The sequence below is a fragment of the Ursus arctos genome, unplaced genomic scaffold, assembly GCF_023065955.2.
Source record: "Ursus arctos isolate Adak ecotype North America unplaced genomic scaffold, UrsArc2.0 scaffold_29, whole genome shotgun sequence".
Lineage (NCBI taxonomy): Eukaryota > Metazoa > Chordata > Mammalia > Carnivora > Ursidae > Ursus > Ursus arctos.
In genome coordinates, this window is record NW_026622974.1 from 24883890 (window position 1) to 24911533 (window position 27644).

General features: G+C 40.9%; 1 protein-coding gene across 1 annotated transcript in view; it reads right to left on the bottom strand.

Moving 5' to 3' along the window:
* Positions 1–1884: 1884 nt before the first annotated feature.
* COL9A1 (collagen type IX alpha 1 chain) overlaps positions 1885–27644 on the bottom strand; it is an 82616-nt gene continuing 56856 nt past the window's right edge. Inside the window, exons 29-38 of the mRNA XM_026507133.4 lie at positions 25920–25973; positions 25227–25298; positions 24609–24644; positions 23881–23925; positions 22501–22533; positions 19254–19400; positions 18961–19015; positions 16920–17108; positions 10249–10326; positions 1885–2069 (exon numbers count right to left, since the gene is read on the bottom strand). Coding sequence (XP_026362918.3) covers positions 1885–2069; positions 10249–10326; positions 16920–17108; positions 18961–19015; positions 19254–19400; positions 22501–22533; positions 23881–23925; positions 24609–24644; positions 25227–25298; positions 25920–25973 — 894 coding nt within the window. The remainder of the gene's footprint in view (positions 2070–10248; positions 10327–16919; positions 17109–18960; positions 19016–19253; positions 19401–22500; positions 22534–23880; positions 23926–24608; positions 24645–25226; positions 25299–25919; positions 25974–27644) is intronic.

Below are 27644 nucleotides of genomic sequence, written 5' to 3' on the forward strand. Positions count from 1 at the left end.
GTACCTCAAAAGGTTTGCCATTTATGTAAAGGTCTTGTTTAGTAGTTATAACAGATATCTCTATTTCCAAAAATTACCTATTCCACATGAAGGAAAAACATCCTTCTCAGTGTGTGTAAATGGCACTCATTATGCAGCCAAGTTGGAATCATTCTCCTTAAGCACAATCCATGCTCAAATCACAGAACTAGATGCTATAAGCAGTTTTAAAGAAATCCAAATTGGGGGGGGCGGGTAGAAGGAGTACCTGGATGGCTCATTCAGTAGAGTATGCAACTCTTGATCTCGGGGTCATAAGTTCAAGCCCCATGTTGGGTGTGGAGATTACTTAAATAAATAAATAAATCTTTTTTTAGAAATTAAAGAAATCCAAATACAAATTAAATAATGATTGATTTGGCCAAAAGAATGGGGCTAAAATTTTTAAATGTATAGCAAGTATACAGAAGAAAAAAATTGGTATCAAAGATCCTATTAGGGCTCATTTCCCCTTGACTTGAGATAACTGAATTCCATAAACCAACTGGAGATATTGACTGTTTCAAGCATTGTGCTACGCCCCTGGGAGAAGTTACTGTGACATAAAATTAATATAAGTCTGATCAATAGTTTATAGAAATGTCGATAAAACAGCCACTCAATGTGACTATGTAAATAGTAATAAAGTGCTTGAGTGGTCAGGCGTTCTTATCTTATTGATAAGAATACAGTGCTTTAGCTGAGCTGCCATTACAAAATGTCTAAGAAAAATGGTGAGACATAATTTATCTTTGCAGCAGTGAAGTTCTGAATAGGAAGGAGCTAACAAACCATTGAAACAAAAGCAGTGGTTCCTAACCTTGAAACCAAGCACGGAAGTGGTCTATGAAGTCGAAATAGTCTGCAAACATGTTTGTACATATGCACTCGTGTGTTTTTCTGGGATGATGACCCCATAGCTTTCAATAAATTTCCAAAAGGTCCTTGAAGCTCTCCCCCACGCTGCACACATACACACAAAGAACTTCTATCCCCAGGGTAACACCCCCTAGGGAACAGGAAGGGCTTTTTAATTTCTCCATAGAGAAAAAGCGCTGATATTCTAAAAATGCCTATAGAAATACCAGTAACTAAAAATTTTTCAATGTATCTAAATAAGTTCAGTCACTTCATTGAACATGATTATTTATAAGAAAACATGCACGAGATTAAGAAACCATATTTATTTCTTCTTTGGTACAACCAGGGATGTTACCTCAAACCTTGAAAATAAATAACCTCGTTAAAACTGATGAATGGCAGGATATTAAAGTTCCTTCTTTGCTTCACACAGAAGCGCTCAGAACATGGATGGGTTTGGGATACGGTGCAGTTCACCCGACATCCAGGCTGACTACCAAACACGGGCCTAAGGAAACCCCTGCGGGCGGCTCCCGAGAGGACGCGCGGCAGGGCTTTTTGAGCGTGGGTTCTAGTGGCTGCAGTGAGCTTTCTCCCTAACTAGCCTGATAGTCCTCGGTGTACCGGAAGCAGTCATCTGAGAACAACATCTACATAAAAAAGGGAAAGCACTCCGGCCCCTTATTGGCATGGCGCCCCCATGCGTGGCATTTGCACGGCGCGCTCAAGTTCAACATCCCGGGGGTAGGATTATAAATTTATTTAAAGGGAGGGTTTGGGGTTTCTGTTTTTGGTTTTTGTTTTTCATCTGATGACTCTCCTGTCTCCCCTCCACGGGAAAAGAAAGAGGATTTATTGAATAGCACCATTGTTTTAAATCTGTCAAATAAGACTTATGTAATAATATTGAAGGTAATGTCTCTTGCCTCAGCTTCGGTGGTGTTTCTCCTCCACGCTCCTTTGCCAGGCACGGTTTATGCAGACAGCCACGTGGCGCTAAGCTTTTCACTGATCCGGCCCTTTGCTAAAGGCCCGTTGCCCAGCCTGCAGGGTGCAGGAGGCTGGCTCACAAAACCCAGGAGGGCCAGGAGGGCCCGGGGGGCCAGGTACCCCGGGAATTCCTGCCACCCCTGGGGGGCCTCGCTCGCCATCCCGGCCATTCCTCCCGTAGCTGGCAGGACCTGGTTCACCTGAAACAAACAATCGCACATGTGAACAGGAGAACCCCCGATGGCTGCACACTCCCTCCCCCAGCCCAGCGGGGGGTGCACATAGGGCCTTGGTAACTGCTTTTGGAAAGGATGGATGAGGACCGATGCTGCTGCTGCTGCTGCTGATGATAAAATTTCTTCACTGGACTCGGATTTCTTAGGAATGAAAAATGGAAGGGGGCCTCGGCATCTCCCGTATGGTAGCCTCCGGCCACATATGTCTATTGAGCACTGAAATGTGGCTAAGTCAAATTGGGATGAACTGTAAGAGTGTAAAACACACCTGGACTTTGAAAACTTAGTGTAAAATTTTAAAAATATATTTCATTAATAATTTTTGTTATTACTACATGATAAAATAATACTTTGGACACTATGGGTTAAACAAACTATATTATTAAAATTAATTTCACCTGATTCTTTTGACGTTGATAATGTGGCTACTAGCAGATTTAAAATCACGCACACAACTCTCCTTGTGGCTCACATTGTATTTCTCCAGTGGCATCATCGCTCACAGGTGACCAATCTCCAGACAGGGAGTATAAGTATAGCTCAGCAGTTAGGAGCACAGGACTTAGAGACAAATAGCTCTAAGTTCTTACTCTGCCATTTGTGAATAGGGTGACATTAGCAAGCCACTAACCTTTCAGTTTTTTCATCTCCAAGATGGGATGATACTTTCCTTAAAACTAAACTCCATGCCTGAAAGCATCTAATAAACAGGGGCTATTATGACTACGAGGATATCACCGATGGATGTCCTAGAAGCCTGTGCAACGCACCTACAAACTTCCCAGATGTGTTCCCATCAAGGGCTCACCCCTGTGTGAACTTCCTCATGGCCTGAGTTCCTTGGGAGCTTTTTTCCCTTTGTCAGGTTCCAAGGTTGTTTGGTCACCCAGTGGGGCACATTCTCTGAGGCAGGGCACCCCATAACAGAGAGGAGTCTCTGCTGAGTGTTTACCCACCCCATCATACCAGCAGGGTTTCCATACTATTAACGTAAAGATGGCGGGGAGAAACTGTAAGACAAGCTGTACATGCCATGATGATTCCATCTCAGCCATCCCACCTCGGCCATTCAGCCAAAACGGTGAACATGCTCAATTACATACTTGCTTAGGTTTAGTTACTTTCTTTCTCAGTGGTTTTAGTTTTCTTTTTCTATTTTCGTGGTCTTTTATTGGTCTTATTATAGTGGTCTGGTCTTATTAAGTGGTCTTACTACATATATCTCACATACTTTCATTTATTTATTTATTTTAGGTTTTATTCATTTATTTGACAGAGAGAGAGAGAGCACAAGTAGGCAAAGCAGCAGAGAGAGGGAGAAGCAGGCTCCCCACTGAGCAGGGAGCCCGAGACGGGGCTGGATCCTAGGACCCTGGGATCATGACCTCAGCCAAAGGCAGATGCTTAACAGACTGAGCCACCCAGGCGCCCTCTCACATACTTTTAGAAGGAAGCTAGATTAGAGGTCTTATTTTACATATAAGATCTCATTTTTCCTGTTATGCTTACAATTAGATCCACACAAAGCAAGACTATAGAACAACACATTAAGTTTTAAGAGAATAATTATCTTTGATTCTATCCATCTCAAGGCTGTAGGTAAGCAGAGATGTAAGTAATTCCCCCTAATTTATCCCATAAGCTTCCATTTAGCTGTATTAAGTTGTAGTGAAGCAGATGATTGTGTTTTCCTCTAAAGACAAGGCCCCTGAGAAAGTTCTTCCCTAATCGAGAGCACCTATAAATAAGCCTCTAGCGGAGCCTCTTCAGGTCTCTTGACACAAGTGGTTGTTCAAAGTTGCTCTTTTAAGGTTTAAAAGATAGGCCAGATAAAGGTGCGTGTAAAGGGTAGCTTTCATACGCCTTAGGAGCAGCAATGTTCCCATGGAGACATACCAGGTCTGCCTTAACAAAATCAGATCAAGATTAAGAGGAGAAAAATGCCCAAAGGAGAGGTCACAGACCAAATGACCACAGAGGCAAAGCGGGTAAGGCAGGTCAGGGCGGGTGAACATGGGGGAGCCCATGAGCCAACCCCTATTTTTGCAAATAGTTTTAGAACAGAGCCATGGCCATTTGTGTATGTATTGCCTGCGGCTGCTTTTTCACTACAAGGGCAGAGCTATGTAACTGCCACAGAGACCGCAGGGCCCACCGAACCAAAAACTCCGGTCCTTCACAGAAAAAGTCGGCTGACCCTTCAGGTAGTAAAGAAATAGCCCTGGATTAAGAAATGTCCTGCTGTCTTTACAAGAAGATAACTGGTAACACAGGTACAATGAAAACTGATATAATGAGCAGCCCCCTCAGTGGTGGGGAGGCAGCAGGGAGGACGGAGGCCTGTGGCAGCTCTACTCCAGCCACCAGCGGCCACCAGAGAAGACGGCCAGTGCCTGCAGAACCTCGGATAACTGTCAAGGAAAGCTAGAAGCTGCGTTCTTGAATAGGCCTCTCAGTTCCTAAATGTTAGAATTCAAATTTTTACTGAGCATTTGTAGAGCCAGCTTCCTGCCTCAAACCTTAAACTCCTTCTCTACTACACAGTATTAGAAAGCAGAAGGAAAGCTTTTTAGGTTTTCCTATTTAGCTCCCCATCACTACACATTCCAGGAGAGGTTTTTCACTTGCTGCATTTATTCCAGATTCCTGCTCGTCCTTTGAGGAAAGAGTTGATGAAGCCATCCTGTGTACCACCGGTTTATTTTATGCAAAGCACACCTAGTCCAATTCTCCCCTGGGCAAATACAGCGACTGACCCCCTGGAGCTTTGGATAATGTCATCGTCGTCATCCTCACCAACACTTACAAAATATTTCCACTCTGCTGTGGCAGTGAACTGTGCTCGTTATTGAGCCTAGCTTCCTCCTGTGTGAACTGAGCGTTAAGAAGGCTAAATAATCGTCCATCGTCGCACAGCTAGAGGGTGTTGCAGCGAGAAACAAGGCCCCTACCACGCTTCTCTAACCCCAGCGGATCCCCACACCCACTGATGAGCTAATTCCGCCCGGTGTGCGCGTGCGTGCGCCTGTCCCGCGTGCGTGGGGGGGAGGGTGTTTTTCTGTTTAATTCTTTGCACCTGAATTGACTAGGAAGTAAAAAGAGGCACAGTAACCAAGAGCGGTCCTGATTCTTCTGCAGCTCTAACTATCAGAAGAAACGAAAGATATTTTTTCTGAGGTTTTGTCCCGTAGAAATGACCAGAGAAAAAAAACCGGCCGTCACATAACAGATCATCAGTTTCTGGTGAGTCCAGACCCTGGGCATTTACTCTCAAATGTTCTGCTTACTGTTTAGGAGTGTCATTTTGGGGTGACACTGTGTCACAGTCCAAATCATTCGAGAAGTCCGGCAGCTGCATTAGTGAGTATCTATAAACTACCCTCCAACTCCTCCGGAGAAAACAGCTCTGAAGTGTCCTCATTCTGCTTCGTCTGCCTCATGGGTGTGTTAGCGGCACTAACTAGCTCATCATTGCACAGCTTTCTGAAATTTCAAGGACCTATTCAAACGTTATGGCCAAACAGTTCGTTATTTTAAAAAAGAAATGTCTGTCATTCTCTGTGCGGACACTAGAGGGTAGTCATGTTACACTGATGGAGACCAGTCCCCGCGGCCGGAATGTTCTGAAGGCTCTAATACACGCTGCAGAGTGAAAGGGACTGTGTATAAAGGCCTTTAAAAAAAAACAACCTGAAAGTAATTTTCAGCATTAATTTGGTGATTTATCCACGGGTTATGTAAAATGTTTGTATGTGGCAGGGACTTCCTTATGCTGAGCTTACTTTTGTGTTTGACAAAGCATTTGTTTAAGGAAGTGGCAAAAAGCGGTTTGTTTATATAAGATCCCCATAGCCAAATAAAATAGCTGCAGTGATGGAAATAGGATAAATGGCTACCGCTAAACCAGCCTAAACGGAGTGTGCCCTTGGTTTGGGGCTTGTTGGAGTTTTTTTCCCCACTCAATATTCACAAGCAAAGCTCACTTCCGCGCAAACTTTGCGTCAGAAACCTAAATAGCCCAGTTGCCTAGTGTGACCCCACACAAAGCCAGCTCTACCCTTCTCTCCTCGTCCAAGAAGGGAAGAAAGCATGTCGGCTCACAAGCCACATTTCTGGTGGTCACAAACATATGAGTCCTTATTTAACTGGCTTCTTCCCCTCATGAATTTGAATGCACAGTGAAGATCAGGACCTATTATTAAATACGTTTCTTTAAAATCCTCAGAGCATCAAGGAATTGGTCCTAAGTAGGCAAGCTTAGTGGCAGCAGGCATAGAGAGTTACTCTTAATGAGACAACCCAATCAAGAGATACCACCAGAGGCCTGTGGTAAGAAACTGAAGGTGGGGATGGGGGGTTGAGGACATCTGAAGTCCCAGGGATCGCTAATGTGATCCACTCTGCTCTGTGAAAGAGGCAAAAAGGAATCAAGACACTAACTAAGTGGTTATGGGACATGCCGAAGTCATATGGTTAGAGTGGCAAAGACAAACTGATCACATGACTAGACAGCCAACCCAACATTCTGTCTACTGTATGAACCTGGACCTAGAAAGCAGGAATATCTGCATCTGTCACTTATTACCTGAGAGACCTGTGTCAGAACAGGTGACCTTTGTAAGTCTGTATTTACTCAGACATAAACAGAGGAATACAAAATAATAATAGCTAAGTTTGCAACATGCTGGCCAGATGCCAGGCACTGTTCTAAGTGTTTCACGTGTATTAACATGTACACAGATCCTCCTAGGTAACTCAAGAGGGTAGATGTGGTTTTTAACCTTGTGATACGGAGGAGAAACCGAAGCGCTAAGAGGTAGAGTGGCTGCAAGAAAGTGACAGAGCTTTGTGCTCACCCTGGAAGCCTGGCTCCAGAGCCCATCCTTCCTAAATACCCAGTCCGCCTCCCTCCGGCTGCGGGAAACAGACTGGAGGATTCATGGGTACTTTTTATTTATTTATTTATTTATTTATTTATTTATTTAATTTTTTTTTTTTAAAGATTTTTTTATTTATTTATTCGACAGAGATAGAGACAGTCAGCGAGAGAGGGAACACAAGCAGGGGGAGTGGGAGAGGAAGAAGCAGGCTCATAGCAGAAGAGCCTGATGTGGGGCTCGATCCCATATCGCCGGGATCACGCCCTGAGCCGAAGGCAGACGCTTAACCGCTGTGCCACCCAGGCGCCCCCATGGGTACTTTTTAGACAACAGAGCACCACAGCCAAAATGATGTCAGCGTGGCGGTTATAACGAAGCAATGTCCCATTACAGCCCCACAGGGCCACATAACACTTAGCACTGAACAGAGAGATACAAGATAGAGAGGAGACAAAGAACTAAAACCATCCACAAAGAGCAAAGGAATTCTGATAACTGATAGATAATGTATTAGTTACATTTTTTCAAATATGTCAGGTATGTTTGCATCCAGAAGAATGATCAAATGAACTTTTTTCATCCAGGAGGATTTAAGTCCCGAATCCAAGTCCCAGTAGGGACAACAAGGAAGGTTGCAGGATATCCTGTTCTGCAGGCTGTTTCTTTTAGGTACCAGACAAGTGCCTGCACGGAGTGCTGTTAGAAGGTCCTCCAGGCCCTGATGTCCTATTACTATTACATTTGTGAGAGACCAGAAACCACAGTCCTAATCACATCCCAAGCTCTGCCAGGGACATTAAAAGGCCCAGCCTCTCAGTGGACAGTGAACTTGGTTCAATAATTTACTGTGGACCAGTACTTTGCATTTATGATTTGGAGCCGGAAGTCACTTGATGTCATAGAGCTAGTAAGTGACACAGGCAAGATTTGAACCCAGGATGTCTGAACTGTGGTGCTCCCAGTAGCCCACTTTCACAGTACCAGCTTAAGCGGAGGAATGACCCACAAAGCTCTTGTCTGGATTTGAGAAATTGTTAGCTAAGCGTATTCATAGTGTGGAATGTGAGCTGACCTAAAAACCAAAGCACCAGCTGGCACTTCCGGCGTTGGGGGAAACATGAACCCTTTGTGCCTGTGCGTTACAGCACTTGCAAAACTGCATGCTTTTGAAAGGTAGCAGAAACTTTTAAAATATAATCTGAAACTCAGATTTCCCACTAAATAATGTCAATATCCTTTCAAGGGAAATACAACAAAAGCATAGACAAAGAAAGACCAGGTTTCAGAGTGGTGCCAGGAAGCAAGGGGCAAGGACTGGCAAAAGGCAGAAAGGAAAAGGCAAAGGGCAGGTGCAGCAGTCCTGAAATAGACCATAAAAGTTTTTTAACAAATCATATTTAAGTATTAAATCCAAGACCAGCTATAACAAATTAATTTTTTCCTAAGGGGGACAAGATGAGGACCAGGCAGAGCTCGTCCGGCCTTAACTGTTGTGCCCACACACGAATGTCTGATGTATTCAAAAGCAAATCAGGGAAGCCCCTTCCTGGGAGAGCAGTGGCCCAAGAGCACAGGTAAACCCCTCCCAGTCCGATTCAGCAACTCTGAGTGGGTTACTGCACGTGGGGAATAATGAGCCCCTTGCGACAGCCTGGGACACTGTGTAGAGCTGGGTCTGCCTCAGTGTTCCCATTTGAAACTTAAAACAGGGTTTATCAACAGAGTTTTTGAAACTAAGAGTCACCAGAAATAATAATATATTTTTGATAAAGGAAAATCTTGCCAAGAATGCAAGTTGCTGGTCTGAGAACTGTTACATGATTTGTCAATAAAATGGGAGAAGGAGAAATTGTAAGGCAATCTTGTAATACATAGATAATTAAGTAAACTGTAATGCTTTTATCAGCTTTAAACCACCTATTGCTACCACTGATAAAGGAGGAAAGCACTCAGTAAATTCTATTTCCTTTTCCTCTTCTAAACGTCCATCAGTGAATACAGATTTTATCGTACACTGAAATCTTCTCTTGGTCTCATGTAGCTTCAACCAGATTTTCTTCCCTTTCCCAATCATAAAAACTTCCTTTCCCAATCACGAAAATTTATCAATTTGTGAAAGCATCTTGACAGACCCATGAATCACAGTTTTAGCAAAGCAGTGTTTGAGCCATCTCCAAAATGTATTCATATTTTTTAAAAAAATTTCTTAATGAGAAAGCAATTCTCAGGAGCAATGAAATGGCTAATGAGAAAGCAGGGATGTTTTTGGCTGCAATTAGAGTCATGATTGAATAGGTGAGCGTCTGTCAGAATTAGAAAATGAGCATTTTTTTTTTTATAAATTTCCCTACACCAAGTTTTCCAAATCCACTGTAGAAGCGTGGACCACCTTTTTTCTGCAGAACGTCTCACCCTGACTCTCCTCAGCTCCAGGGTTTGGGAGCCTTGCTTAGCCTCTGCCTCAGCAGCTGTGAGAGTTCGCTGGGAGGCTGCGTGTCATTCACGCCCTCAAACCGAACTGACTTTCCACCCCACAGTGCTGCGTCTGTGGTTGGGCTGCCAGGTCACTTCCCAGCGGAGGAGTGTGCGGCAGCCTGGACTGTGGAGACAGAGTAGCCAGTGTGTAAAGAGCAAACAGACGCCCAGTGAGTGAACCCAGGCTCTTCACACAGAAGCAACTTTGTCGCCTCAGCCAACGCAGCTGCGATACGTGGCTTGTGCATGGCTCTTTGTGGTTATATGAATAGGAATGTTCAGGTCTATTTATTTTATTATTTTTATTTTTGGGATGTGGGTTTCTGGAGGGTCTGGGTATTTGAAACAGGAGCTTTTAAAATAAGATTTCAGTTACTCCCTATGCAACATGAGTAGTTTAAAAACTTGAATTAATTTTCTTGTTGCTCTGACTTTTTGGTTAAAAAATAAACAGAACTATCAACGAGGCTGAAAATGGATAGGACCTCATTCATTCAGAATTTTCTAACAAGTGCATTGTGGCTGGACCTTGACTTTTTAGAAGTCATCTATTCAAGAAATTAATATTTTAAGCCCTGACACTTGTTTTCTCACAAGGAACACAAGCATGATTTTCAAATCATTTAACTCGTCGTTAAAGTTGGTCTTGGAAAATCTGTGCCAGCCGTTATTGAGAATCACATGACAGGCTTAAGTAATCAAAGAGCAATTCTTTAAAATGGTATCCAATTCACACTGCCTACTTGCTACCAATTTCTCAACCCCGTGCGGCCATATAACACACTTACCTGGGAGACCTGTAGCTCCGGGCAAGCCCTTAGGACCTCTTCCTGGAGGGCCTCGTTCCCCCCTTTCTCCCAAGTCACCTGCATTTCATTAGAGAAATGTTATTTTTCTATATGTTTATAAAAAGAAACTGTCATGTTTTTAAACTGTAAGCACACCCAGCACTGAGAAAGCCAAAGGTCATGAAGTTGCCACAAACTAGGTTGTAGTAAATATGAAGGAAGGCAAAAGTTAAGTCAATTATATGAAGAGATCTAAGGGGGAAAAAAACCAAATAACCATATTCATCAAATGATAAACTAAATCAAATATCAAATGATCAACATTCAGCAAAATAACAATCAAATGTTACCTCCTTCACATGAGAAAATAGACCTACCTCAACCCAAGAGTTAGTTAGCATAATGCTTCATGAGAAACAGGAGAAGCAAGTCCACTACACACAACATTACAGAGATGCCCAGTTTATCACTAGTACTTGTCATTTGGTTTGAGAGTCAAAAACATCCCTGCTTTCAAGTGGTATCAGTAGCTATCTTAAATCCTTGAAAATCAACTCAAAACCTACAAGCAATGAGAGAATTCAGTAAAGGAGCAACATACAAAATTAGTATATGAAAATCAATAATTTTCATATATACAAACAACCACCAGAACTAAGATGTAGTGAAAAAATATCCCATTTATAATAGCAATTAAATTAATAATAAGGAATAAGTTTAATTAGAAATATGCAAATCTAACATTAAAAAATTACATTTCTAAAGGATGCAAAAGGACTTGACAACTGTTCTTAGGTGAAATGATATCATCACAAAAAGGTGTGAGTTCTCTCTAAGCTGAAGTTTCATCATGATACCAATAAAAATATTTTTTTGACCGAAAAAGGGGATTCTGAAGTTTGTACAGAAAACCACGTAAGCCAGAGTAGCCACAAAAAAAGATAGCCTCCAAAAAAGAAAAGCTACATAAGGGATTAATCATACCACATACTAAACCAATTAAAATGGTGTGGTACTGGTAAGCGAATAGGTTGACCACTGAACCAGCCCAAAAAACAGGCTCCTGTACGTACAGGATTTTGTTTTGTAATAAATGTGCCATCTTAAAGTGGGAAGCAGTCGAACAAGTCAATAAATGGTATTGAAAAAAGTGGGTAGCCAGCTGGAAAGAAAAAATAAAGTTGAATCCGTTCCTCACAACATAATCTAGGATAAATTACAAGTGGATGAAATATTTAAATGTAATTTAAGAACCAGAAGAAAACAAGGGAGAATTATTTTATAACTTCAGATTTGAGTTGGCCTTTCTGTTATGATTCAAATATGAAGCGTTGCTAAAATCAATACAAAAAGGTCAACAACAATAAAAAAAGAGAGAATATATAAGCAAGGAAGTCACTAAAAGGAAACAAAAATAGCTCTGAAATAGATGAAAAATTCCTTGACTTCACTCTCACGTCAAAATAAATGGAAATTAAAAATAACACGAAAGCTACTTTGAACTATACAATCGGCAAAAATTCCAAAGTTGAATTAAACATACGCTAGCAAGTCTGTGGAAAAACACATTATTACATATTGCGAATAAGACTGCAAATTGGGACAGTCTCCTGGAGGATAATTTAACAGTTATCATTCAAAATTACAAATGGTAGTACCATTTTACCTGGCAATTCCACTTCTAGGAATTTATCGTGGACACATAGAGGTTATGTTGATAGTTAGACAAAAATGAAATAGCGTTGTCTATGGCAGCTTTGCCGTGGTGGCAGAAGACTGGAAACTAAGTGTCCGTGAGAGGATGAAACGCACTATGCTACTTCTGCAGAATGGCGTACTATGCAGCAATGCAGGAGAACTGGGAAGTCTTCGAAAGATCTCAAGTCCTGATCAGTGAAAAAACTCAAGGTCCAGATCACTACTAAAGGGCAATGTGACTTGCTTCTAAAAGGCTGCAGGGAACGTATGTAATCATATGTTGTACATCATCACTGGTAAGGATACGTAGGAAACTAATAAAAAGGATTACCTAATGGGAAGGATAAAGGAACCTAGGCAGATGGGAGACTGGGGTGGGAAAAAAAAACTCTTCGCTAAATATCTTTTCAGACATTTTTAAATTCTCAAACACTGTAAATTTAGTGTCACTGAAAATAAATTGATGAATTTTCAAAATTTAAAACGTGCTGTCACAAGTGCCTACATTTCACTTATGAGTCATTATTTATAGAGAATGTGCTTTGGATTACAACCAACCATGTGTATTTGCAAGACAGCTGATTGAATTTAGGGATCCAGCAGCCACAGAACCAAGTTCCATTAATTATCCGGGCCCCTGCAGAGAAACCCAGAAACTTGGCCTCATTAACAAAATGCCCTAATACCTAGTCAACTGGCCCTGAATGACGTTTACAGCTCCTAGTAGAAGACATTCTTCTACTATCCCATTGGTGTGGCATTATATTATCCTACTACTCTTTTAGAAGATGCAGTGGCATTTTGCAACAGATTCCATACATAGTCATTTTTTCCAAACATTTGTATCAGCCCAACTTTATTCAATATTGAGTCAAGTTTGTTATAATTTAAAAAACAAAAGCATGCATGCCAAAATAGTAAAAAAAAACAAAAAACAAAAAACTCTAATTATGAAGTGAATGTTTAGTCACCATACTTTGATTTTAGCTGTGAATGTCCTTGTATGAATATTTTTATCAAGAATCAACTATATTTTAAAAACAATTTTAAATGTATATAAATACTGTGTAAGGATACAGAGCTCAAGTTGAACTCATATTCACATAAGCTGTTTTTTTACATTCATCATCAGTATGGCCTTACTATATTAGGAAGATATGATAATTAGCATTTTAAAAACTAACAACTTAAGCGCTCTTGTTAACTTAGCAATTTAAATGTCATATCACTGTAATTCTGGAGGCTAGCAACGAGAGGAGAACCAATAAATGTGCCACATTTTCCAAAGCTAGGAGATGAAGATTATAAATTAAAATGTAACTTTCACGCAGACAGCGAAAGTTAAACATTCTAGCATGAAGCCACATCCCCTTCACAATGTCACTTGCAAGGAAGAAGACTACCGTCTTCGTGGTGGTGCTGCCGTCTGGTTATCAGTCGTAGAAACGTGATTTTTAGATGGGCTCCAGGACAGAGCCACAGGGCAGGCTGCTGCCCCTTCACTGCAGACGGAGCTGCTCTGTGATCCCCGGGGTTAACCCGCTTCTCCAAACCCTGAGCATGTCTTCTTTTGACAGGTCTGAAAAATGGCTCAGGGAGCTAAAAGTCCACCTTTACTAGCTAGCCTAGTGTGTGGAAAAATAGAGCGAGCGAGCTTGTAAAATGAGCTTTAGATAAGGTAAAAGAGGGAAATGTGCAGTGTGAGCAGCAAAACAGCTCCATCTGACCAGAGAGGCTAAAATGAAAGAAATTCTCATTGCTCCATAGCTGCTGTTTATTTCATTTATTTGAAAGCTATAACTGATACTCCGACCCATGCAAGTTTAGATTAATACCAAAAAAAAGTGTTAATAATGACATGTGTATTTTCTCAAGCTGTCATTTACATATCGACACATCTGTTTGACTCACACTAAAGTATCTAAAAATATATATATAGCCTTACTCAAAGGGGCTTAAAATTAATCCAAACCATGAACATTTAAAAATAGTACTTATGACACGGAAGACTAATACTAAACAAAGTGAACATAAAGCCAATTAGGTATCTCTCATGCTCCTGTTTGAGTGTACATAAAAAATGCACATGCGGCAGGGGTCTTGGCCCTGTTTGTGTGATATTGCACAGAACATGTCAATGAAAACAAAAAAAATTATAAATACGATTTAAGATTTGGGTATGATTTCTGGCATATTTCTACTAGTTCCTACTGAAAACGTTGCACTGTGTTTTGCAGACTAATTTTTTAGGAAAAAATGATTTTACTAAAGACATAGCTTGAACTGCTAAAAGCCTTAGTAAAATTTATTTGTTCATTATTTATGTAGTAATTTTCTTGGAAAAAAACTCTCAAAGTAATATGGCGAGCAAGACTCAGACTATGCCTTTGTGAGGCATGGGAGAAAGGCCGCAGGTGACACTGAAATACATCTCTTCTCTAATTGGCTGAACATTGAAGTTTCAAATGCCGGAGTATTTGTTCTCCGGGGAAAATTGATCTATAACCTTTGGCTAGTGGGACATTATGTTTTCAATCAAATATTAGTGTTATAATGTATGTGGTAGGACAAGAAAGGCCAAGTCGGGTTACCCGGAATCATACATTTCCAAATTTGTGACAGCACTGGTTGATAAAATCCCGAGGATAGTACTCTTTTCTTCCCACACCCCAAATTTCAAGAAGTAAAACAGAGAAGATGCTGCTTTAAAGGAACCCGGTGATAATAAAGTGATGGAGGAGGGTGGGGAGAAAAAGTTCTTTAGAAAAAACAAAAAGGCTATATCTCTTCTAGACTATAGACTATGTCATAAATACTGAAGAAACATTAGGGGGAAGTCCCTTACACCATCAAACTATGCTTGATGAATAAACTCTGTGCCAGGGGCACTTTCCAGGTTCCAAAAATAGAAATAGATTTTTCTTCCCTTCAAAATACTGTTCATCTGCTAGAGCCAGGTCAGCCCAACCCAGCCACAATTCAATGCTGCCAGGAGCTTCCCAGGAAGCTTCCTGAACATTTCACCTTTGTTTCCTGTGGTTCCCAATCCTGGTTGTATATTAAAACCACATGGGGAGTGTTTTTAAATCCTGCTGCTCAGGCCTATTAAGTCGGAATCTCTGGGAATGGGATCCAGCCGTGGACAGTTTTTAAAGCACCCAAGATGACCCCACGGTGCACCCCAGGCTGAGAAACGCAGCTTCAGGCAGACCCTGCTAGCATAGCAAGTAGACACAGACCTTCTTACTTCTTAGGAAGTAAAATGCGACTTGAGGCGAGTTCTCTCCCTAACTCAAAGTAACGTTCTACCGCACGTGTGGAGACTTCCTGTAGGCCACAGGGAATAGGCTGGGATTTCTCTAGGCCCTACAAGGTGTTTCTCTTCAGCCGGAAGGCGGGTGACTATTCTAATGCTGATGCGTTCAGCGGCATGAGATCCACCTGCGGGCTTGCTGGGTCACAGACTGCTGCCCCCCCCCCCCCCCCCCCCGCAGAGTCTCCGGTCAGTGGGACTGCGGTGGGCTGGAGAATCTGTGTCCCAAACAGGGTCCCTGGTGGTGCAGACGCTCCAGGGAGCCCCCTCGCAGAACCGCTGCCCTAAAAGGGACTTACGAGAAAGGCTGAGGAGTCACAGCGGGCTGTGGTTCTACAGAACCAGCCAAGTCAACAATCCACTCGAAGCAGCAGACTTTCTCGGAAATTGTGAACAGAATGAACGGGGACTAACCACAGAGAGTAGCTACTCAGGAGCTCCTGAACCAGTAGCTACAAGCAGGACGAAGGTGAGTGGCGATGTGATTCTTTCAAAGAAAATACTCGGTTCTCTTGAAGATGAGCTCTGAGCTCTCTCCATGTTTGATTTTGTCCAGCCTCTGAAAGCTTGGAAATTGTGCCAGCCTTACAAGGGGCTCCAATTAGGGCTCATTTTTTCACATACGGCAATGCACATGCCAAAAAAAAAAATCAAATATAATTAACAAAATTGTTCCAGCTGAAAGTGTAGTTAGCCAAATACCTCAGCAACTCATTTATAGATCCAAAGAGGCAGCTTGCTTGCCCTCTGACCCTTCACACCATAATATTTATCCCTAATTGGAGCACCACCATTAAAAAAAAAGCCCGTCTCTTGTTTCTGATGCCACATCTTTCTGAAGCTCCCTAGAGAACTGTCACTCACCAAGGTATAGAAATGCTTCATTTTATTTAGCCCTCTCTGTAAATTATCCAGGGCACACACCCACCCCACGCTAACGTACTCACCTCAACTAGTAAACACCATCTGAGGCAACCAGTCCTTCTGCGGGTCCTGCTGAATACCTAACACACTCACAGTACTATTTTTTTATTTTTATTTTTATTTTTTGCAAAACACTGATTTTAAGGGCTTAATTTCAATAGAAGGGGAAGAAGCAAATGTTCTCACATTCCCTCATATGTTAACGAAAAATTTCAATTGTACTTCTGAGCCGAAAAAAATCCATCAAAACTAAATATCCCCAATGTCACTTTTTAAAAGAAGGAGGCAGCCTCAATTGATGATGAAATTTATGTCTTATGACCTGCTAACAAATGTTGTTAGTTTAAGTAACGGATACATTCTAAGGCTGGTTGCTGCCATCTTAGAAGAGCTCCACAATGATTTTTGAGTCTCAAAAAAAAAAAAAAAAGTCTGAATGATCCTTTACAAGATCCTATAAAGTTTATTTTGAACCATGATGGAGGCAGAGGGTAACTGCAAATGACCAGTACTAAGAATCAAGGGACCTTAGTTGTAGGTTTCAGTCTCCTGTTGTCATACTGCAGGGTCAAGAAGTTGTCGTATAATGGTTTTCTGATCTTTACTATCACCACTGTGCAAGAGAACAATACGTCTCCTTGTCTCACAGGATATCTGGAGCTTGGAAGGGTGTGTGGAAATATCTGAAAAAGGACAGTGTGTGTTCTTTTGTTCCCCCCAGGGCAAACTGGCTTACCTTTAGGCCCCCTTAAACCAAGAGCACCAGGGGGGCCTTTAATGCCTGGGAGGCCACGCAGTCCCATCTGGCCTGGGAAACCATTCTCTCCAGGTGGTCCTGGGGGGCCAGGGGGGCCAGGCCGACCAGGGAGGCCAGAGGCTCCTGAGTCCGGTCGCTTGAGACTAGCAGCCATCTCAGCAAGATGCTCTAGAAAAGAGAATAAACAAAACAGCCCGGAAGAGTCAGAAACATGAAAGTGACTCAAATGAAAAAAAAGGGGTATTTCAAGTGTCTTTTTTTTCTAGACGTGTCACCAGAGCTTCAAAATTGGTGGTGGGAAGTGAATAAAGTTGGATCATTTTTCCATGGATTTTCTGCCAAGAAGCTTCACTGGTGCTGTTTGATTCGGCTCTTTTTGGATATATGTGGTCCTGCTGTTCTAAGACAAGGGGAGGGGGATTAAAAAAAAAAAAAATACACAGCAAGGCTTTCAGGTGAGTAGTGTCCTAAAAGGATGAGTCTGTCACCTGAGTCCCAGCTGGTTATCTGAAAACCCAGAATGGCAAGAAAATGAGTTTCTTCACAGAGGGAGAAGTGGATGTCTAGAAGCTTTTTAAAAGTCAAGGACATTGTCCAGAATTAGTATTGAGAGGGCATTTGAGACCTGGCCCCACATTTTCAGTTTGAAGATATTACGTGACCTAAAATATCCTGAGCATTCACGACTGCTTATAAATTCCCCTCTCAAAAGTTTTCTCAGGCTTGGAATAGACAACAGACATTAAAAATAGCCTGCTTCTTGGGAATGTTCACAGTCTGTCTTAAAAATTAATAACTGTGTGGGCTTTTTCAGGAACCATTAAATAGATTAAGAATCATCCACTGAAACCAAGAAGAGCAAGAAAACTTTCCTATGAAAATACTCTCAGGGAAATATGCCAGTGTAATATTTTCTAAAGGTGTGAAGGAGATTATGAATCGGAAACAAATTTCTAACGAACATTTTAAAATTGCTTAAATGTGAGCATTCTAGTTTGCCTTATGTAAGTAAGAGTTAGCATAAAATTATAATTTCCTAGGGATGTAATGTTTAAAATTGAAATATCCTTTCAAGATTAAATGTCTGCCATGAAGAGACTTATATTGGTTTTCAAATATAGAAGTGACAATTTCATTCTGGAAAACTCTATAAGACAAATTAGACTATCTCATGAGCTTGCAAGAGAAGAGTATTTATCATGACAGAATTGGTTCCAGCTAAAATAAGGTAATTATTTGTTAGAAGGCCCCAATGTTTCAGGATCTTCCCAGTTCCTGTCTCCCCAATTTCTTCCTTTTCTATGTGATTTTAGAACTAGACCAATTCTAAAACAGCTATGACAAATAGCAATTGCTATACTATAGATGAATTTAGATAAAGGTGAACAAATGTAAAAACATATCACCATTTTGGTAAAATACTATTCACTTTCTACATACATGATACAGGAGTAGAGAGAATGTTCTTATGCTTCTTATGGACATGAAGACGGTCAGTTACTTCACATATAAGCTACAGAGAGAGCCAGGGGTCAGCACCAGCACGTGTGTGCGTGCCCACGCGTGCGCATGCTTTCTTGCAAATTAACCTCCTTGGCAAAAAACAAGAGCAAAAATAGGCTAACCCAGGGGTGCCTGGGTGGCTCAGTTGATTAAGCGTCGGACTCTTGGTTTCGGCTCAGGTCGTGATCTCAGGGTCGTGATCTCAGGGTCATGATCTCAGGGTGGTGAAATCGAGCCCTGTGAGCCCTGAGCCCTGCGTTGGGCTCCATGCTCAGTGGGGAGTCTGCTTAAGACTTTCTCTCTCTTTCCCCCTGCTCCTTCCCCCACTTGTGTGCCCACTCTTTCTCTCTCTCTCAAATAAATATTTTTTTAAAAAATGGGGTAACCTAGAAAGATAAAATTTTTCTTTGAGGCTATAAGCTATTCTGTGGCAACAAATTAGATAAAACAATTAATATTATTCAAAATCTCCCACCTTTAAAACACACCAAAATTCAAGACATTATGATTTATTTACCTTGCATGACTCTCATGCAAACCTGCTTAATGTGCTGATCTGTCGGTGCTCTACCCTGAGACAGGAAAATTAAAAAAAAAGATGGTTAGATGGTTTATACACAGAACCATAAAGAAGACATTGTTAAATGGTAACCTGACAGACTCAGCAAGTGGCCAGGTGCCTGGATTTACAAGAGAACTCGCCCACACTGCTGAGGAGCTGATGTCTGGGCTAGCCTGCCTCCCCACCCCCTTCTGGTGCTATGAGATGGAGTCTCCAAAGGGAAACCCCGGGGACGGCCCACCACTCACTGGAGGGCCCTCGATGCCAGGCAGGCCGGTGGCACCCTGCTCTCCCTGCACGCCTCGTGGTCCAGGCGGTCCTCTTGGTCCTTCCACTCCAGGAAGCCCCCGACTTCCTTCAGGCCCTCTCAAGCCGGGCTCCCCAGGGTTACCCACCTAGGACAAGATGGCACATTACAAAACCAGGGCTATCCACAAGTAATATGTCTGCTTAATATTAATACAAGACTTACATGAAATTTTGGGTTTGCTTACGTTCTTGTCTCCCAAGAGTTGTTTGTTCGAAGGTTACAAGTTCTCAAGGTAAAGACACAGAATGCCACAGTGTCTGAGAATTCCAGTTCAAGTAAAGTTTTTCAAAATCTTTCTTTTTGGTATAGTTAGTATTTCAAAATGTTAATTGAAATAATGCATTTTTAAACTACATTCTTTATACTTTAAGCCACTTCCTAAGAACAAGTTAGTTTTTAATAAGAGTTGTGAACTTATTCTGGCCACAAAAAGGCCACTGAGTTCATACAAGACTTGTTACTTTGTATATCACCAATACAGAAAGCACAAAATAAAGATATTTCCAAGGGCATAAGTTATTTAGCTTTATAACACTTTGGAGAATTTGAAGAAGCACATGTACCCAGGAATTATAAAATACTAACATTAACTGAATACATTTAAAATGCCACATTTAAAATATTGCACTTAGAATGAATGCATTTAAAATACTGGAACAAAAAGATTGAGTCCATAATTTACGTCTTGAGGAAGTTAAAAATCTAAATAGTAAAGAAGTTAAAAAATAAACCGTTTCCTTAGCTCAAAAGCATATACCAGGTAGATTTTTTTTCCTGAAAGCAGACCCCTAAAAGCATTTTTAAAAGTCCCCATCTACAATAACTGCTTTAAAACGAGACTAAATTAATTCACTTTCTGCTAAACTACCTCTGTTAGAACTGATGGCATTAGTAGTTACAATGTGCCATTGTTTATAGAATAAGAATGAGAAGATAAAAGGACAGGGGGCCTTAGGGGAGTGCTGGGGCTCAAGATAAAGTTCATAAAGCAACTTAATCCTGCTTCTTTTTCGTATGCAACATTTATCTAGAAAGAGTTAACTCTGTCAGTCAGATGTTTTCAGCTGAAGGGAGAAGGTGATGAGGCAGGGCTTCCACTAGACGCATCTGAATAAAGCTCAGCACAAATGCTTTTCCAATCTTTCTTTATGCAAAAAAATTGATAGCTAAGTCAACTTGTCAGAATTGCTTCTATAAAGAAATTATGGCCTAAAAGACTTCCCGAAAGACTGTCAACAGAGAGACCTAAGGATGTGCTGTGGAGGGTTCCGGGCTGACAGATGACTACAGTATGAAACTGTTAACAACTTCTCCAACAGCCCTGAGCAGAAGCCAAAATGAATTTGGAAGAGCCTAAAGAACTGGGAGAAAACAGAGGAGGCCAAACCAGAGTCTGTCATCTTGTTGACACTATCTGAAATACTGCTACAACAAGAGGAAAGCCTTTTCCAATGAAGAGATCAAGGGCCCCGGGGTCTTTGGAAAGAATTCCTCAATTGAGTGGTATACTGAAGTAGAAACTGGGGTACAGACTTCACCCACTTATCAGGTTTGTCTCCGCTGAGATCACTGAGCAAAGTGGAAGTGTGTCTCCCTGACTCTGGGACAACACACTTCAGCTGCATCAGAATTACGTGGGTAGTGTCAGAGAAGAAAGGGGTAGGAAGAGAGGTGATAAATCAGGAGTTAAGTCCTAGTAATATACCCAGATTTAAATGAAACTAACTCCTTTTGACCGCTGCATTGTTCATTCACTTTTTCCTTTTATAACAAATTCTTACCATTGAACATTACCGATTATTTCTAGATAGTGAAGCAGGATTTCTATTATCAAATCCTATCAAGGTTTACTCTTCACATTTTTTCTCAATCCTAAACCATTTCTGTCAAGGATTCTTAGGTGTAAAGATGTTACTTGAAGCCTGAGACTGTCAATGGTGTTTAGACGTGGTGTGTAAACAGGTGAGTTAATACAACATAATAGTTTCCATCTCAGGGGTATGTAAAGAGCCCAGGGCTGGCACTGCAACCAAGTCTGGGGGCAGGTGGTCCTCCAGGGGAAAGTTGAGCTAAGGATCGGGCTACAATGCCTAGGTAGGAGGTAGCTATACTAAGGAAAGAGGAAGAGTGTTCCAGACTAGGAGAACAGCACAAGGCATTCAATAGCATGCCAAGTAAAAACAACTGCAAACAGATGAAGTTCCAGATAGATAGAGAGGAGGTTGGCAAGGCAGAGACCACTTCACCAAAGACTTTGTATGTTTTGCTAAGAGTCTGATTTTATTCTATCAAATGTTATTCCTGAAGGGTTTATGGAAAGGAGGGATAAATAGTGGGCTTTATATTTCTCTCTAGATGACACTGGCTTCTATGAGGATAATGTGTTGTACAGGGACCGAGAAGAGTGGAGAAGATTCCAGAAATAGGAGGGAATAAAAGATTAACTGGAAGCTGGTGGCGGTGGCATTTGAGGTTAAGGTATGCTTCATCTTTTCCCTTATACTCTCTTAAATTTCTTACTGTATCGAATGTGCATTCCTTTCAAATTAGTGAATCATCCCAGGTTTGCTGGTTCTCTAATTGGGTCTATACTTGATTCTATTTATTTCATTCTCATAATTGGTTCTATTATTGGTTCTATAATTCTGAATACATCTAATCTCTAAGGACTTCAGTTTAGTTTCTGTAAAATGATGAACTGAATGATATGATCACTTTCTAGCTTTAATCATTATTAAATTTTCTTATGCATTACGACTTTACATTACTTCCCCAACTAGAACAAACAGGAGATTAATAAAATTACTGAAATATTTGCAATGGTATGAGTGCCCATGAAATTCATTTTTACTCTTGTCACCACAAAGGACAAGTCAGTTCTTTTAAAATGACCCATTTGTGAAAGAAATTACCATGTATACTCACTGACCTACTTATGAAAAAACTTCCTTTAAAGTGGATTAGTTCAAAAGGCAGATCCATTTACAATGTTGTGAGGTGGTCCCCCCTCCCCCACACCTTGGATGAATCCATTACTTAAAGAATAAATTTAGACATTAATTTCCTTGAAGGTAAGTCTTTTAAGAATTGAATTTTATAGTGATTTCATAAAGCAGAGCATTGCATTTTCTATAGCTTTATTGATATTTTTACTTTTTTATACTATTATTGTTCATTGTACTTACAGATCCCTTTGGCCCAGGTAATCCTATTTCTCCCTAAATCAATAAAACAAAATTATGTTAGAACAATGCATTCACGTTTGATAGTTTACTAAAAACATTTAAAAGGTTATTGCGCTGCTGAAATCTATAAAAAACCATGAAGAGATCAACTCTGGCACTGCAGAAAATCATGAGATTCAAAATTTGGATTCTAGTCCCAGTTCTGCTACTTAGCTTTGTGAGCTTTGCAACCTGCTAGCCTTTGACTAAGTTATCTGTTAAATCACAGGGTTGAATAGGAGCTCTACAAGACTCCAACCAGGTCTAAAATGCTAGGTGTTGAGACTTAGAATGTGTAAGTCAAGAGACATTAAACTAGCATGCTGTTTTAAAACACAGTAGACATTTAAACCTGACGGTTTCATTTTTGAAACTCGAATAGCATTGTGAAACTCATCTGCAAAAGTCTATCAAACCAAACATGCCTGATTTTATGCTTAAAAAAGAAAACTTGGAAATCTCCCGCCCCTGATTCTAGATATGAATTCTGTTCAAGTTCAAGCACATCAGTTCATCTCTACCACAGAACAACGACCTAAAACATCCTCTTAGCCCATCAAATTTTAACTGAAAATAAAATTAAAATAATCCTTTTTCAAATTTACTTAATAGAGAGCTTTGCCTAGTTCAGATGTTACATTTATATTAGCTCTAAATCCTGAAAATCTGAATAAAACAACATTACGAGATTTTTTTCCCCTGCACTAAGTGCTCTCTGGCACTATTTTGTGAGAAATCTATCCCCACTCCAAAGGACCAAACATAAGTTTCCACATTAGGTCGTGTTAGATTGTGTCAAAGCCATAAAGAGGAGCCAGCAGATGTAGGAGTTCTGGCAGTAAAGATAACTTCTTCTCATTCTTGCTGCCTTCCTGGGGATTTACCTGCAGCGTCCTCTGGAGATGGAGGTCACTTCTTTGGAAGGTTTTAGACTACGGAAAATACCCATGGGCAAACTTGTGAGCCACAGCTTTCTAGCTGTAATAAAATTAATTTTGTTTCCACAATAGGCACTATTCATAGACTTTCTATAGTCATCTAAGAATCACTTCGAATGTCTAGGTGTAAACCCACAAGAAAGTCACCACCTATAAGAGAAAAATTTGTTCTCCAAAGGCTTAAGCCAGGCCTATCAGTTTTGGGATGTTTACCCTCTGCTTTACTTGAACTTGGCTGCAGTCTTGGGGAGTCTTTCATCAGTTTAAAAAAAACAACAACAACAACCACCATTGCAGCTGCTGAAGAAGTCAGCAAGGGTAGCAGTATCAGAGAGAAGAAAAATCATGTACCTAGTACAGTTAACCAAAGTAACCAAACATTAACCAAAACAAAATGTCTTACAAGTTCGCCCCTTTCTCCTGCTTCACCTTCTTCACCGGAGGAACCCTAAAAATTAAGATTAAAAGTCACAGTTTTGAATTCTTAGTCCCTTGCCTCAGTTGTAAGCAGTCAACATTGATAAGCATTCCTCAGTGGCCACAGGGCCCCCCGGATCATGCCGAAGTACAACATGCTCTTGACGGCTTTTCAATCTAGCTGTCAGTGTCTAGCTAGTCCAAATCAGAGAAGCGCCTAGAGAAAAGATAGCAGGTGAGGTTGAGTTTCTTCTAAAGGTAAGGGTTAATGAGTGTTTCCAGCAATTTTATAATTAGGTAATCCTTGAAAAAAGGCTTTCACTGTACAAAAAGGAACGCAGAAAAAGGACCAGCTCTAATTGACGTTCACACTTGATTTGTTAAGGCCTCGATACAGAAAAACTCAAAATGTGATGATGGGGCTAGAGAAGGCTCCATCGGTCACAAGTAAACCAACCCGGTGACTGGGAGGGAGGGACGCTCTTTTCAATGTGTGGCCTTGGAAGCAGAGCCATCAGCAGCTCCAGCTTGTTAAAGTAGTAGATAAGGTTATAGACCAGACTAAGCTCTAGCTTTCACTCACTATGAAGCGCACTGAGAAACACTAGCGCCTCCATCCTTTTACTCACACCCATAACCCAGCCAGTGCCCCCTGCTGGTGAGGCACCTCCGTGCACATCACTGACTGCACTGCAGACTCCGGACAGGACCTACCTGTTCACCCTTTGGCCCAGGTTCACCGACTACTCCCTGTAATGAATAAAATATAATACTTTTTCAGTATTTTGAGATGTTCAACGCTATAATTTCAAGTGAACCAACTTCCCTTCTCAGGTTGGTAGATGAGGGCAAGTATGAATAATGTGACAGATGAGGACTTGCTCCTCTCCCCACAACCTAACAACAGAGCTCCAGGCTGGGCGCGGAGCCTACTTAAAAAAATAAGTAAATAAATCAGGATGACAACCTAACAACAGCCAGGTAAGGCCTGGAGAAACAGACAGCTATCCAAAAGCTGGCCACTCAGGGTGCTCCCTGATCACATCCACATAAAATTTAACTGGTAGGAATGTAAATTTAAAACTAAACAGGAAATATGATTACAACTGGAATTATTCCTTTTCTCAACTTTTATATATTCCTTCTGATAAATTATTATATTGATACTTTTTGCTTCTTAATCTTAACTCTCAGTAATTTAGGATACCTTTCTTGATAGCTGTCTATGAAATCTCCACTGTGCCAAAAGCAAGCTTGTTTCTCAATATAGTAAAACTCATCCTTCCAAATAAGGAAATTTCGGGGGGCGGGGGGGAGGGCTAGATAGCTTACCCTGTCACCTTTCATTCCAGGAAGGCCAGGGGGGCCAGGCAAGCCAGGGAGGCCAGGACTACCAGGAGAACCCTGAAAAACAAACACAGTGTCTCCAGAATCAGTTAGTACCGCACTGTAATCACACGAGGCAGACACAGCCTTGGTTGGGTGTGTGGACTCCTGTCTAAAATAAATGCGCCGTGGTTGGCTTAACACTGCTCCTCAATTCTGCCTCTCTCCCACACTCTCCGGAAAAAATAGGCCAGTCCCTCCACCACCTCGGTCCCACCTCGGCGGTCCTCAGTTCCTGGGTTTGCACCCTTCTCCACAGTGGGCTCTTTCAGTGGAGTCCCTGCAACGGGGCTGCCTCTCACTGGGTAAACAAGCACTGCTCAAGAAGTAAAAGGCAGCATTCACGCCCACCTCTCTTAGATTCCAAGAACAACCAGGGGCCCAGTGTAGCACTTCACAGCTCTCCCGGTTTCAAAATGTATGCTACAAACCACACTGATTAAAATACCCTCGGCGGGTATCCTAGACATAATTTGAAATTTCGCATTTACATTTTCACGCATTCGCATAACAACAGAAATCAAGTAAAGATGATTAAATCACCCTCCGTCCATTGTTTTTCTCTTCTTGTTTATTTTTAAAAACGAATGGTGTTTTGTAGAAAGCAAATAAACTTCTAGAGACTGAACTTTTACTTACCAGTTTACCTGGTGGTCCTGGAGGTCCCACTGGTCCTATTTCTCCTCTGCTGCCCTGGAAAAACACGAACACGAGTGTCAACTGGCTGGTCTTCCAAAACTCAAAGCCTTACCTACTATGTCAGTAAAATAACACTCTACTTAGGTTTTTGTTTAAATATAAAAGTCATCAAAGTCCTCTCCCCATCTTCGACTGAAGGCAGAGACCTTTACAGAAAATGCCTATAGCCTCCCCAGGGTTTAACCTTCAGCGAATGTGTTCCTGCTGTTCTTTGTCATTACCACCCAGGAGATAAAAACGATGTCCGCTACATCTCTGTGGAATGACAATTAGTAATTTTCAGCATCTGAATTACAATATAACTTATATTATGGCTGTCTGTGTATATGTCCTATCCTCTCATTTAGATGATAGGTTCTTGAGGTATGGGTTTATCAATGTTGAATTCCACCTAACGCCTAAAACACAGTAAATTTCGGGTCTACAGTACATTTTAAAGCAGGATCTGGCAAATGATCTTGAACTGCAAAAGGATGAAAAAGAGAAACAGGACAGGGATGTTCGCCTTTAAATTACTAATGCAACTTCAAAAAGACAGAGATAATAGAAATTTACAAAGTTTTTGACATACAAAATTCTTCGTTCTATTCATTCTTGTTCTAAACATGTCTTAAAAGATTAAACAAACTTTGGAAAGTACAATTTATAATGAAAATACACCAAAAGCAACGTTTCATTTTGTGAGCCAATTTCAATTCTTTATTTGAAACGCTAAGCCCTTTGAGAAAAGGAGACACATGAATTCTTCAATTTCTTTCCCCAAGAACCTCATACAGTCTTATACAGTCTGATGAAAGCTTGTTTTATTTCTAACACATATTCAACTAAACCGAACATGAGATTATTGGATAAATAATCACATTTCCTGGACGGTGTATATGAAAATGAAAGTAGTCTTTTGAGTCCATTTTATTTTAAAATGACATGACAACTTCATCTTCACTCTTGAGATTTATAAATGCTCCTGCTAAGGTTGTGCTGATCTGGCCCATATGCTATTCACTTATCTCTAAGTTGAACCAAGTGTCAAGGTCCATAATCCTTCTGAATTTTCAGTTTCTTTAAAGGATTAAGAAATGTTTGCCAAGTTACAAGTCTCTCACTTTGAACTATACTTAAGTGGCAGTTGTCTCAAGTGACTTATTGGTGATTTAAATGAAATGCTCTTAAATACTTTTCAAAAAATTTTATATAGGCAACCTGTCTAGTATATAAGTTTGGGTGATACACTGGCCCTTAACCCTTGTGAGCAGCTTAGAAGCCTGAGGCAGTCTTATGAGAATGGGCACTGGAAAGATGTAAGACTAGATGAAAACCAGCCACTGTGATAGATTCTCCTATCCATCTATAAAGACAAAGATTGGGTTCTATCCCATTAATTTAGCCCAGCACTTCAAAGTTCAAGACAGATTTTCTTCAGTATATCTGCTCTCTTGGCATTTTCAAATAATTTCTGAACTGCATCATGATTAAGATCCTAAATGTCATCGGGCTAACATGACTTTAATTCCAGAATAATTGTCACTGGTGGGAAAACTAATTAATGGTGTCAGAAGGGGAAAGCAGTTCTTGACACAATCTCAAGTATTCACTTCTAAATAAATGAACCATTATGCCAAATTAAGATGATTGATGTACTTTTTTTCTCTTTCACAAACCAAAGGG